The sequence below is a fragment of the Coloeus monedula genome (assembly GCF_965178545.1).
Source record: "Coloeus monedula genome assembly, chromosome: 39".
NCBI classification, from domain to species: domain Eukaryota; kingdom Metazoa; phylum Chordata; class Aves; order Passeriformes; family Corvidae; genus Coloeus; species Coloeus monedula.
Window position 1 is genome coordinate 1,283,600 of NC_138819.1, and position 13,260 is coordinate 1,296,859.

General features: G+C 66.7%; 1 protein-coding gene across 1 annotated transcript in view; it reads left to right on the forward strand.

Annotated features, from left to right (window-relative positions):
* Positions 1-13,260, forward strand: part of SF3B2 (splicing factor 3b subunit 2) — a gene marked incomplete at its 5' end in the record, with an annotated part of 46,115 nt that overhangs the window by 2,572 nt on the left and 30,283 nt on the right. Inside the window, 9 exons of the mRNA XM_082300266.1 lie at positions 880-945; positions 1,841-2,044; positions 3,207-3,266; positions 3,363-3,480; positions 3,592-3,674; positions 4,787-4,892; positions 7,331-7,413; positions 9,620-9,829; positions 11,482-11,619. Coding sequence (XP_082156392.1) covers positions 880-945; positions 1,841-2,044; positions 3,207-3,266; positions 3,363-3,480; positions 3,592-3,674; positions 4,787-4,892; positions 7,331-7,413; positions 9,620-9,829; positions 11,482-11,619 — 1,068 coding nt within the window. The remainder of the gene's footprint in view (positions 1-879; positions 946-1,840; positions 2,045-3,206; positions 3,267-3,362; positions 3,481-3,591; positions 3,675-4,786; positions 4,893-7,330; positions 7,414-9,619; positions 9,830-11,481; positions 11,620-13,260) is intronic.

The following is a 13,260-nucleotide window of genomic DNA, read 5'->3' on the forward strand; positions in this document are numbered from 1 at the left end:
TAATGTGATTTTGGGAGGGTTTAATGTGATTTTGGGGGGGTTTAATGTGATTTTGGGGATGTTTAATGTGATTTTGGGGGGGGTTTATGTGATTTTGGGGGGGGTTGTGTGATTTTGGGGGGGGTTTAATGTGATTTTGGGGGGGGTTGTGTGATTTTGGGGGGGTTGGTGTGATTTTGGGAGGGTTTTGTGTGATTTTTGGGGGGGTTGTGTGATTTTGGGGGGGTTTTGTGTGATTTTGGGAGGGTTTTGTGTGATTGGGGGGGGTTTAATGTGATTTTGGGGGGGTTTAGTGTGATTTTGGGGGGGTTTTGTGTGATTTTGGGGAGGATTTAATGTGACTTTGGGGGAGTTTAATGTGACTTTGGGGGGATTTAATGTGATTTTGGGAGGGTTTAATGTGATTTTGTGGGGGTTTAATGTGATTTTGGGGGTGTTTAATGTGATTTTGTGTGATTTTGGGGGAGGATTTTATGTGATTTTGGGGGGATTTAATGTGATTTGGGGGGGTTTTATGTGGTTTTGGGGGGGTTAATGTGGTTTTGGGAGGGTTTAATGTGACTTTGGGGGGTTTTATGTGATTTTGTGGGGGTTTTGTGTGATTTTGTGGGGGTTTTGTGTGATTTTGGGGGGGTTTAATGTGATTTTGGGGGGGGGTTTAATGTGATTTTGTGGGGGTTTAATGTGATTTTGGGGAGGTTTTGTGTGATTTTGGGGGTGTTTAATGTGATTTTGGCAGGGTTTAATTCCAATTTGGGGAGGCTGAGGGGGGTCCTGCTGCCCCCCCACTTTTTGGGGGGGGGGGTCCTCATGTCCCAGCCGAGCAGGGGGGGCTCACGGGGACCCCCTCTCCCCCCCAAATTTGTGCCCCCCCCCCAGACCGGGATCGTGCTGAGCCGCCCCACCCTGCGCCCTGAGGAGGGGGACAAGGCCCCGCCCCCCCAGGTGGGATTTTGGGGGGGGTCTTGGGGTGGGGGAGGGGAGTTAAGACCCTCAAGGTTCTTAATTTGGGGAGGGGGCCCAGTGGGAGGGGCCGAGGTTCATCTGAGACCTCTGAATTTTGGGGTGGGGGGGTTAATGAGGGGTTAATGAGGGGTTAATGAGGGGTTAAGACCCCTCCCCCACTCCTCAGTTTGGGGGTGGGAGGGGGGATTAAAACCCCCCCCCCCCCAGCACCCAATTTTGGGGTGGGGGATGTGAAATTTTGGGGTGGGGGATGTGAAATTTTGGGGTGTTTGGGGGGGTTTGGACTATTTTGGGGGGGTTTTGGGGTGGGGGGTCCTTCCAGAGCCGCTGGGGGGGGGGATTTTGGGGTGTTTTGGGGGGATTCTGGTGGGGTTTTGGGGTGGGGGGTCCTTCCAGAGCCGCTGGGGGGGGGGATTTTGGGGTGTTTTGGGGGGTTTTGGGGTGGGGGGTCCTTCCAGAGCCGCTGGGGGGGGGGGATTTTGGGGTGTTTTGGGGGATTTGGGGGGATTCTGGTGGGGTTTTGGGGTGGGGGGTCCTTCCAGAGCCGCTGGGGGGGGGATTTGGGGGTGTTTTGGGGGATTTGGGGGGATTCTGGTGGGGTTTTGGGGTGGGGGGGTCCTTCCAGAGCCGCTGGGGGGGGGGGATTTTGGGGGGATTCTGGTGGGGTTTTGGGGTGGGGGGGTCCTTCCAGAGCCGCTGGGGGGGGGATTTTGGGGGATTCTGGTGGGATTTTGGGGTGGGGGGCTCCTACCCGAGGGATCCGGGATTTGCGACCCCCCCAAACCACCCAATTTTGGGGGCTGGGGGGGGGTTTAAATTGTGGGGAGGGGGGGGTTCACAGGGGGCACCCGCTGACCCCAAGCCCCCTCCCCAGTTGCCCCCAGCGCTGCCCCTGCAGCACCCCCTGGTGCCCCCCCCTCCCCCACCGGGGCTGGGGCTGAATTTTGGGCTGGGGGGGCCCGTGGGGGGGGGGGTCTCGGTGCCCCCCCCGCCCCCCCCCGCGGGGCTGTCGGACGAGGAGCGGCTGACGCTGGCCCAGCAGCAAGCGGCCCTGCTGCTGCAGGAGGAGCGGGCACAGGTCCGGGGGGGCATTTTGGGGGGTGGGGGGCACGGGGGGGGCACGGGGGTGCAGGATTTGGGGGGTTTTGGGGGGTTTTAGGGGTTTTGGGGGGGTTAAAGCGGCCCTGCTGCTGCAGGAGGAGCGGGCACAGGTCCGGGGGAGCATTTTGGGGGGTGGGGGGCACGGGGAGGGCACAGGGTGCTCAGGGGTGCAGGATTTGGGGGTTTCAGGGGTTTTGGGGGGGTTTTGGAGGCGCTGCTGCTGCAGGAGGAGCGGGCACAGGTCCGGGGAGGGCATTTTGGGGGGTGGGGGCACCCTTGTGTGGGGGGGGGGGGCACAGGGGCCTCAGGGGTGCAGGATTTGGAGGGTTTTGGGGGGGTTTCATGGGTTTTGGGGGGGTTTTGGGGGGTTAAAGCGGCCCTGCTGCTGCAGGAGGAGCGGGCACAGGTCCGGGGGGGCATTTTGGGGGGTGGGGGGCACGGGGGGGGCACGGGCACGGGTGGGGGGGGTTTTGGGGGGGTTTATCGGGGGGTTTTGGGGGGCGCTGCTGCTGCAGGAGGAGCGGGCACAGGTCCGGGGGGGGCATTTTGGGGGGTGGGGGGCACGGGTGGGTGGGGTTTGGGGGGTTTTGGGGGGGTTTAATGGGTTTTGGGGAGTTTTGGGGGACGCTGCTGCTGCAGGAGGAGCGGGCACAGGTCTGGGGGGGCATTTTGGGGGGCTGGGGGCACCCTTGGGTGGGTGGGGGGCACAGGGTGCTCAGGGGTGCAGGATTTGGGGGGTTTTGGGAGGGTTTTAGGGGTTTTGGGGGGGTTTTGGGGGCGCTGCTGCTGCAGGAGGAGCGGGCACAGGTCCGGGGGGGCATTTTGGGGGGCTGGGGGCACCCTTGGGTGGGTGGGGGGCACAGGGTGCTCAGGGGTGCAGGATTTGGGGGATTTTGGGGCGGTTTCAGGGATTTGGGGGGGTGTTTTGGGGGGAGTTAAATGGGTCTGGGGGTGTTGGAGGGAATTGGGCCACCCAAAGTAGGGGGGGCACCCACGGGTGGGGGTGACCTGAGGGATGGTTTGGGGAATTTTGGGGCGGTTTTGGGGGGTGTTGAGGCATGGGGGGAGGGGCACCCATGGGTGCTGGGGTGGGGGGATCCTAAATGTGCTCCCCTCCCCTCCCCCCCCCACCCCCCCAGGGCCAGCACCCGTTTGGGGACAAGGCCAAGGAGCAGGAGCTGCTGGAGCAGCAGAAGCGGGTGAGGGGGGGGCACCCCAGGGTGGGGGGCACCCCAGGGTGGGGAGGGGTCGAGTTTAGGACCCCCCCTGACCCCCCCACCCCCCCCCTCCCCCAGGCCGCGGTGCTGCTGGAGCAGGAGCGGCAGCAGGAGATGGCCAAGCTGACCCCCCCCGCCCCCCGCGCCCCCCCCGAGGGGGCTCCCATGGGTGCCAGGACCCCCCTGGCCCCCCGAGGTGAGAGGGGAGGGGTCCTTTGTCCCTTTGTCCCTTTGTCCTTTTGTCCCTTTGTCCTTTCCCCTCCCCCACTCTCTGACGTCATTTCTGTGCCTCCCATCCCCCCCTCAGGCAGCCCCATGGGAGCCCCCCTGCCCATGGGAGCCCCCCGGCCCCGAGGGCCCCCCCCGCCCCCCGGCGAGGAGAGCAGAGAGGTGGGGCTGGGGGGGGGAGGGGGGGGAGGGGGCTCTGGGGTGGGGGAGGGGTCTCTGTGGGGCTGGGGGCTCGGGGGTGGGGAGGGGGTTTGGGGGGAGAGGGGTGTCTGGAGGGGAGGGGGCTCTGTGGGGCTGGGGGCTGGGGGGGTTGGGGGCTGTTTATTGAAGGGGTCTTTGTGGGTCTGGGGTCTCTGCGTGGGGGTTGGGGTCTCTCTGTGGGTCTGGGGTCTCTCGGGGGGGGTGGGGTCTCTGGGTCTGGCATTTCTGGGTCTGGGGGTCTGGGGTCTCTGTGTGGGTTTGGGGTCTCTCGGGGGGGGGGTTGGGGTCTCTCTCTGGGTCTGGGGTCTCTGTGTGGGGGTTGGGGGTCTCTCTGTGGGTCTGGCATTTCTGGGTCTGGGGTCTCTCTGTGGGCCTGGGGTCTCTCTCTGGGTCTGGGGCCTCTCTCTGGGTCTGGGGTCTCTGTGTGGGGGTCTGGGGTCTCTCTCTGGGTCTGGGGTCTCTTGGGGGAGGTGGGGTCTCTGGGTCTGGTATTTCTGGGTCTGGGGGTCTGGGGTCTCCGTGTGGGTTTGGGGTCTCTCGGGGGGGGTTGGGGTCTCTCTCTGGGTCTGGGGTCTCTGTGTGGGGGTTGGGGGTCTCTCTGGGGGTCTGGCATTTCTTGGTCTGGGGTCTCTCTCTGGGTCTGGGGTCTCTCTAGGGGGTTGGGGTTTCTGGGTCTGGCATTTCTGGGTCTGGGGTCTCTCTGGGGGGGGGTTGGGGTCTCTCTCTGGGTCTGGGGCCTCTTTCTGGGTCTGGGGTCTCTGTGTGGGGGTTGGGGGTCTCTCCGTGGGTCTGGGGTCTCTCTCTGGGTCTGGGGTCTTTCTGGGGGGTTGGGGTCTCTGGGTCTGGCATTTCTGGGTCTGGGGTCTCTCTGTGTGGGGGTTGGGGTCTCTTTGTGGGTCTGGGGTCTCTCCGTGGGTCTGGGGTCTCTCTGTGCCTTGGGACTCCCTTTGCTCTTGGGGGGTCCCGGGAGTCTCCCCAGTTTTGGGGTGGTTCCCGGGGGTCTCCCTGATTTGGGGGTGGTCCCGGGGGTCTCCCTGACTCGGGGGGGTCCCGCTGCCCCCCTGCGCCCCCAGGCCGAGGAGCCGGGGCTGGGCCCCAAGATCCCGCAGGCGCTGGAGAAGATCCTGCAGCTCAAGGAGAGCCGCCAGGAGGAGCTGGTCACCGTGCCCGGCCTGCCCGGTCAGCCTGCGCCGCCACCCGTGCCACCCGCTGTCACCCCGTGCCACCTTGTGTCACCCACTGTCACCCTGTGCCACCCACTGTCACCCACTGTCACCCTGTGCCACCTTGTGTCACCCACTGTCACCCTGTGCCACCCCACTGCCACCCACTGTCACCCTGTGCCACCCACTGTCACCCTGTGTCACCCCGTGCCACCCACTGTCACCCACTGTCACCCTGTGCCACCCACTGTCACCCTGTGCCACCCACTGTCACCCTGTGTCACCCCCAGTGCCACCCACTGTCACCCACTGTCACCCTGTGCCACCCGCTGTCACCCTGTGCCACCCACTGTCACCCCGTGCCACCCTGTGTCACCCACTGTCACCCTGTGTCACCCACTGTCACCCGCTGTCACCCTGTGCCACCCCACTGTCACCCACTGTCACCCCGTGCCACCCGCTGTCACCCTGTGTCACCCACTGTCACCCTGTGCCACCCCAGTGTCACCCAGTGTCACCCAGTGTCACCCACTGTCACCCCCAGTGTCACCTACTGTCACCCTGTGCCACCCCACTGTCACCTACTGTCACCCAGTGTCACCCTGTGCCACCCACTGTCACCCCGTGTCACCCACTGTCACCCCCAGTGTCACCCACTGTCACCCTGTGCCACCCACTGTCACCCTGTGCCACCCCACTGTCACCCAGTGTCACCCAGTGTCACCCAGTGTCACCCACTGTCACCCACTGTCACCCCGTGCCACCCACTGTCACCCTGTGCCACCCTGTGTCACCCACTGTCACCCACTGTCACCCACTGTCACCCACTGTCACCCAGTGCCACCCACTGTCACCCTGTGTCACCCCGTGCCACCCACTGTCACCCCGTGCCACCCTGTGTCACCCACTGTCACCCTGTGCCACCCCACTGTCATCCGCTGTCACCCCGTGCCACCCACTGTCACCCACTGTCACCCTGTGCCACCCCACTGTCACCTACTGTCACCCAGTGTCACCCCCACTGTCACCTTGTGTCACCCCGTGCCACCCACTGTCACCCCGTGCTACCCTGTGTCACCCACTGTCACCCCGTGACACCCAGTGTCACCCTGTGCCACCCACTGTCACCCTGTGCCACCCCCACTGTCACCCCCAGTGTCACCCAGTGTCACCCTGTGCCACCCACTGTCACCCAGTGTCACCCTGTGTCACCCACTGTCACCCCGTGCCACCCGCTGTCACCCCATGTCACCCCCCAGTGTCACCCTGTGTCACCCCCAGTGTCACCCCCAGTGTCACCCCCAGTGTCACCCCCAGTGCCACCCAGTGTCACCCCCAGTGTCACCCCCAGTGTCACCCTGTGTCACTTCCAGTGTCACCCTGTGTCACCCCCAGTGCCACCCACTGTCACCCTGTGTCACTCCCAGTGTCACTCCCAGTGTCACCCTGTGTCACTCCCAGTGTCACCCCGTGTCACCCCCAGTGTCACCCCGTGTCACCCAGGATTACTCAGTGTCACCCCAGTGTCACCCCAGTGTCACCCCCAGTGTCACCCTGTGCCAGCCCATGTCATCCATGTCACCCCCTGTGCCACCCAGTGCCACCCTGTGTCACTCCATGTCACCCCAGTGTCACCCTGTGCCACCCCGTGTCACCCCAGGTCACCCCAGTGTCACCCTGTGCCAGCCCCGTGCCACCCTGTGCCACCCCCAGTGTCACCCGTGTCACCCCAGTGTCACCCTGTGCCACCCTGTGCCACCCCCAGTGCCACCCCAGTGTCACCCCCAGTGTCACCCCAGTGCCACCCTGTGTCACCCAGTGTCACCCTGTGCCACCCCGGTGTCTCCCTGGTGTCCCTGGCACCCCTCCAGTGCCCTCCAACTTCCCAACCTCTCCCCCAAAATCCCCCTGAAAAAGGGGTTGTGTCCCCAGGGGTGACACCCAAGGGTGGGGGGTCACACCCAGGGGCAAGGGATGGTGCCCAAGGGTGGGGACACCCGGGGGGTGAGGGGGTGACACCCAAGGGTGGGTGGGGGCGACACCCAAGGGTGGGGACACCCAAGGGTTGGGGTGACACCCAGGGGTGAGGGGGTGACACCCAAGGCAGGGGGGGGTGACACCCAAAGATGGGTGGGGACGTGACACCCAAGGGTGTGGGGTGACACCCAAAGGTGGGGACACCCAAGGGTTGGGGTGACACCCAGGGGTGGGTGAGGAGGTGACACCCAGGGGTGGGTTGGGGGTGACACCCAAGGCAGGGAGGGTGACACCCAGGGGTGGGGAGGTGACACCCAAGGGTGTGGGGCGACACCCAAGGGTGGGTGGGGGCGACACCCAAGGGTGGGGACACCCAAGGGTTGGGGTGACACCCAGGGGTGAGGAGGTGACACCCAAGGGTGGGTGAGGGTGACACCCAAGGGTGGGGACACCCCTGACCCCCCCGTGTCCCCGCAGCCGAGGATGAGATGGAGACGGAGCTCCGGGCGTCGGCGTCGGCCTCGGAGGCCGAGGAGGACCCGGGGGCGTCCAAGAAGGAGGTGACCGAGGGGACCCTGGGGTGGGGGGGGGCTGGACAGGACCCCCACCCAAATCGGCACCGGGGGGGCCCCAGGGTGCCCCGAATTCCCAGGATGGGGGTGGGGGTGGGGGTTGGGTCCTTTCGGAGTTCTCTGTGGTGGGGTGGGGTCACCTTTGGGCCCTCTCTGGGTGCTCGGGGGTGGGGGTGTGGCCCACCCTGGGGTCAGCTGGGGCCACCCTGGGGTCACCTGGGTCAGCTGGGGTCACCCTGGGGCCACCCTCGGGTCACTTCTGTCACCCTGGGGTTAGCTGGGGTCACCCTGGGGCCACCCTGGGGTCACCTGGGTCAGCTGGGGTCAGCCTGGGATCACCCTTGGGTCACTTCTGTCACCCTGGGGTCACCCTGGGGTCACCCTGGGGTCACCTTGGGGTCCTCTCTGTCACCCTGGGGTCACCCTGTGTCACCTTGGGGTCCCCTCTGTCACCCTGTGTCACCCTGTGTCACCCTGGGGTCACCTTGGGGTCACCTTGGTGTCCTGTCTGTCACCCTGTGTCATCCTGTGCCACCCTGGGGTCACCCTGTGTCACCTTGTGCCACCCTGGGGTCCCCTCTGTCACCCTGGGGTCACCCTGGGGTCACCCTGTGTCACCCTGTGTCACCCTGTGTCACCCTGGGGTCACCCTGTGTCACCTTGTGCCACCCTGGGGTCCCCTCTGTCACCCTGGGGTCACCCTGGGGTCACCCTGTGTCACCCTGTGTCACCCTGTGTCACCCTGGGGTCACCCGTGTCACCCTGGGGTCACCCTGTGTCACCCTGTGTCACCCTGTGTCACCCTGGGGTCACCCTGGGGTCACCCTGTGTCACCTTGTGTCACCTTGTGTCACCCTGGGGTCACCTTGTGTCACCCTGGGGTCACCCGTGTCACCCTGGGGTCACCCTGTGTCACCCTGTGTCACCCTGTGTCACCCTTTGTCCCCTGTGTCACCCTTTGTCCCCTCCTTTGTTCTCCCACTGGGGGGGTCTGGCCCACCCTGGGGTTCCCCCCATGTCCCCGCCTCCCAGTCCCCTCCCAGTCCCCTCCCAGTCCCCTCCCAGTCCCTCCCAATGCACTCCCAGTCATTCCCAGTCCCCTCCCAGTTTCATTTGTCCTTCCTAATCCCTCCCAATCCCCTCCCAGTTCTTTCCAGTCCCTCCCAATCCCCTCCCAGTTCTTTCCAGTCCTTCCCAGTCCCCTCCCAGTCCCCTCTCAATCTCTTCCAATCCACTCCCAATCCATTCCCAGTCCTCCCAGTCCCTTCCCAGTCCCTTCCAGTCCTTTCCAGCCCCTCCCAATTCCCTCCCAGTCCCTCCCGGTTCTCTCCCAGTCCATCCCAATCCCCTCCCAGTCCCTCCCAGTCCCTCCCAATCCCCTCCCACTGCCTCCTTATCCCTTCCCAGTCCCCTCCCAGTCCCCTCCCAGTCCCCTCCCAGTCCCCTCCCACTCCCTCCCAGTCCCCTCCCAGTCCCTCCTTATCCCCTCCCAGTCCCTCCTTATCCCCTCCCAGTCCCTCCTTATCCCCTCCCAGTCCCTCCCAGTCTCTCCCAATCCCCTCCCACTCCCTCCTTATCCCTTCCCAGTCCCTCCCAGTCCCCTCCCAGTCCCTCCCAGTCCCTCCCAATCCCCTCCCAATCCCCTCCCAGTCCCTCCCACTCCCTCCCAATCCCCTCCCACTCCCTCCTTATCCCTTCCCACTCTCTCCCAGTCCCTCCCAGTCCCCTCCTAGTCCCTCCCAGTCCCTCCTCATCCCCTCCCAGTCCCTCCTCATCCCCTCCCAGTCCCTCCTCATCCCCTCCCAGTCCCTCCCAGTCCCTCCCAGTCCCTCCCAATCCCCTCCCACTCCCTCCTTATCCCTTCCCAGTCTGTCCTCATCCCCTCCCAGTCCCCTCCCAGTCCCTCCCAATCCCCTCCCAATCCCCTCCCAATCCCCTCCCAATCCCCTCCCAGTCCCTCCCATTCCCTCCCAATCCCTTCCCACTTCCTCCTTATCCCCTCCCAATTCCCTCCCAATTTCCTCCCGGTCCCTTCCGGTTCTCTCCTAGTCCATCCCAATCCCCTCCCAGTCCCTCCCAGTCCCTCCCAATCCCCTCCCACTCCCTCCTTATCCCTTCCCAGTCCCTCCTCATCCCCTCCCAGTCCCTCCCAGTCCCTCCCAGTCCCTCACCATCCCTCCCTTTCCCCTCCCAGCGGAACCGGAAGCGCCGGAACCGCAAGAAGAAGAAGAAGCGGGGGAGGGGCGTGGCCCGGGAGGGCTCCCCAAGCCCCTCCCCCGCCCGGGGGGACCCCGAGCCCCCCCCCGGGGCCGCCGCCGAGGTGGAGATCGAGTACGTGAGCGAGGAGCCCGAGATCCACGACCCCAACTTCGTCTTCTTCAAGAGGATCTTCGAGGCCTTCAGGGTGCGCTCCGGGGGCACCCTTGGGTGCTGGGGGGGCACCCAGGGGGGCTGGGGTCACTCCTGGGGGCACCTTTGGGTGCTGGGGTCACTCCTGAGGGCACCCTTGGGTGCTGGGGGGGCACCCAGGGGGGCTGGGGTCACTCCTGGGGGCACCTTTGGGTGCTGGGGGTCACTCCTGGGGGCCAGGGGTCACTCCTGAGGGCACCTTTGGGTCCGGGGGTCACTCCTGAGGGCACCTTTGGGTCCTGGGGGCACCTTTGGGGTGCTGGGGGTCACTCCTGAGGGCACCTTTGGGTCCTGGGGGCACCCTTGGGTGCTGGGGGGGCACCCAGGGGGGCTGGGGTCACTCCTGAGGGCACCTTTGGGTCCTGGGGTCACTCCTGGGGGCCAGGGGTCACTCCTGAGGGCACCTTTGGGTGCTGGGGGTCACTCCTGAGGGCACCTTTGGGTCCTGGGGGCACCTTTGGGGTGCTGGGGGTCACTCCTGAGGGCACCTTTGGGTCCTGGGGGCACCCTTGGGTGCTGGGGGGGCACCCAGGGGGGCTGGGGTCACTCCTGAGGGCACCTTTGGGTCCTGGGGTCACTCCTGAGGGCACCTTTGGGTGCTGGGGGTCACTCCTGGGGGCCAGGGGTCACTCCTGAGGGCACCTTTGGGTGCTGGGGGCACCCATGGGTGCTGGGGGGGCGCTGGGGGGGCACCCAGGGGGGCTGGGGTCACTCCTGAGGGCACCTTTGGGTGCTGGGGGTCACTCCTGGGGGCCAGAGGTCACTCCTGAGGGCACCTTTGGGTGCTGGGGGTCACTCCTGGGGGCCAGGGGTCACTCCTGAGGGCACCTTTGGGGTGCTGGGGGTCACTCCTGAGGGCACCTTTGGGTCCTGAGGGCACCTTTGGGGTGCTGGGGGTCACTCCTGAGGGCACCTTTGGGTGCTGGGGGGTCACTCCTGAGGGCACCTTTGGGTCCTGGGGGCACCCTTGGGTGCTGGGGGGGTGCTGGGGGGGCACCCAGGGGGGCTGGGGTCACTCCTGGGGGCACCTTTGGGGTGCTGGGCGGGGGCTTTGGGGCTGTGGGGGGTCACTCCTGGGGGCCAGGGGTCACTCCTGGGGGCACCCTTGGGTGCTGGGGTCACTCCTGGGGGCACCCTTGGGTGCTGGGGTCACTCCTGAGGGCACCCTTGGGTCTTGGGGTCACTCCTGGGGGCACCTTTGGGTCCTGGAGTCACTCCTGGGGGCACCCTTGGGTGCTGGGGTCACTCCTGAGGGCACCCTTGGGTGCTGGGGTCACTCCTGGGGGCACCTTTGGGGTGCTGGGGTCACTCCTGGGGGCCAGGGGTCACTCCTGGGGGGCACCTTTGGGTGCTGGGGGTCACTCCTGGGTCCTGGGGTCACTGCTGGGGGCACCTTGGGGTGCTGGGGTCACTCCTGAGGGCACCTTTGGGGTGCTGGGGTCACTCCTGGGGGCCAGGGGTCACTCCTGGGGGGCACCTTTGGGTGCTAAGGGTCACTCCTGGGGGCACCCTTAGGTGCTGGGGGTCACTCCTGAGGGCACCCTTGGGTCCTGGGGGTTACCCAGGGGTGCTGGGGGGGTCACCCCTGGGTACCGGGGGTCACTGCTGGGTGCCCGGCGTGCCCTGAGCACCCTTGGGTGCCCGCAGCTGACCGATGAGGTGAAGAAGGACAAGGAAAAGGAGCCGGAGCGGGCGGAGCGGGCAGAGAGCGCCGGGGCCCCCCGGAAAAAGGGCCCCGAGGATGGCACCAGGGGCAGCGACGGGGACAGCTCCGAGGACGAGCAGGTGGCACTGGGAGGGACTGGGAGGGACTGGGGGCACTGGGGGGCACCAGGGGCAGTGACGGGGACAGCTCCGAGGACGAGCAGGTGGCACTGGGGGCACTGGGAGGGACTGGGAGGGACTGGGGGGCACCAGGGGCAGCGACGGGGACAGCTCCGAGGACGAGCAGGTGGCACTGGGGGCACTGGGGGGCACTGGGGGGGACTGGGGGGCACCAGGGGCAGTGACGGGGACAGCTCCGAGGACGAGCAGGTGGCACTGGGGGCACTGGGGGGCACTGGGGGGGACTGGGGGGCACCAGGGGCAGTGACGGGGACAGCTCCGAGGACGAGCAGGTGGCACTGGGGGGCACTGGGAGGGACTGGGAGGGACTGGGGGCACTGGGGGGCACCAGGGGCAGCGACGGGGACAGCTCCGAGGACGAGCAGGTGGCACTGGGAGGGACTGGGGGCACTGGGAGGGACTGGGGGGCACCAGGGGCAGCGACGGGGACAGCTCCGAGGACGAGCAGGTGGCACTGGGGGCACTGGGAGGGACTGGGGGCACTGGGGGGCACCAGGGGCAGCGACAGGGACAGCTCTGAGGATGAGCAGGTGGCACTGGGGGCACTGGGAGGGACTGGGGGGCACCAGGGGCAGCGACGGGGACAGCTCCGAGGACGAGCAGGTGGCACTGGGAGGGACTGGAGGGCACTGGGAGGGACTGGGGGGCACCAGGGGCAGTGACGGGGACAGCTCCGAGGACGAGCAGGTGGCACTGGGAGGGACTGGGGGCACTGGGAGGGACTGGGGGGCACCAGGGGCAGCGGCGGGGACAGCTCTGAGGATGAGCAGGTGGCACTGGGGGCACTGGGGGGCACTGGGAGGGACTGGGGGGCACCAGGGGCAGCGACGGGGACAGCTCCGAGGACGAGCAGGTGGCACTGGGGGCACTGGGGGGCACTGGGAGGGACTGGGGGCACTGGGGGGCACTGGGAGGGACTGGGGGGCACCAGGGGCAGCGATGGGGACAGCTCCGAGGACGAGCAGGTGGCACTGGGGGCACTGGGGGGCACTGGGAGGGACTGGGGGCACTGGGGGGCACTGGGAGGGACTGGGGGGCACCAGGGGCAGCGATGGGGACAGCTCCGAGGACGAGCAGGTGGCACTGGGAGGGACTGGGAGGGACTGGGAGGGACTGGGGGCACTGGGGGGCACCAGGGGCAGCGACGGGGACAGCTCCGAGGACGAGCAGGTGGCACTGGGGGGCACTGGGAGGGACTGGGGGCACTGGGGGGCACCAGGGGCAGCGGCGGGGACAGCTCCGAGGACGAGCAGGTGGCACTGGGGGCACTGGGGGGCACTGGGAGGGACTGGGGGGCACCAGGGGCAGCGATGGGGACAGCTCCGAGGACGAGCAGGTGGCACTGGGAGGGACTGGGAGGGACTGGGAGGGACTGGGGGCACTGGGGGGCACCAGGGGCAGCGACGGGGACAGCTCTGAGGATGAGCAGGTGGCACTGGGGGCACTGGGAGGGACTGGGGGGCACCAGGGGCAGCGACGGGGACAGCTCCGAGGACGAGCAGGTGGCACTGGGGGCACTGGGGGGCACTGGGGACAGTTCCAAGGATGAGCAGGTGACACTGGGGGTGCCAGGGGGACACT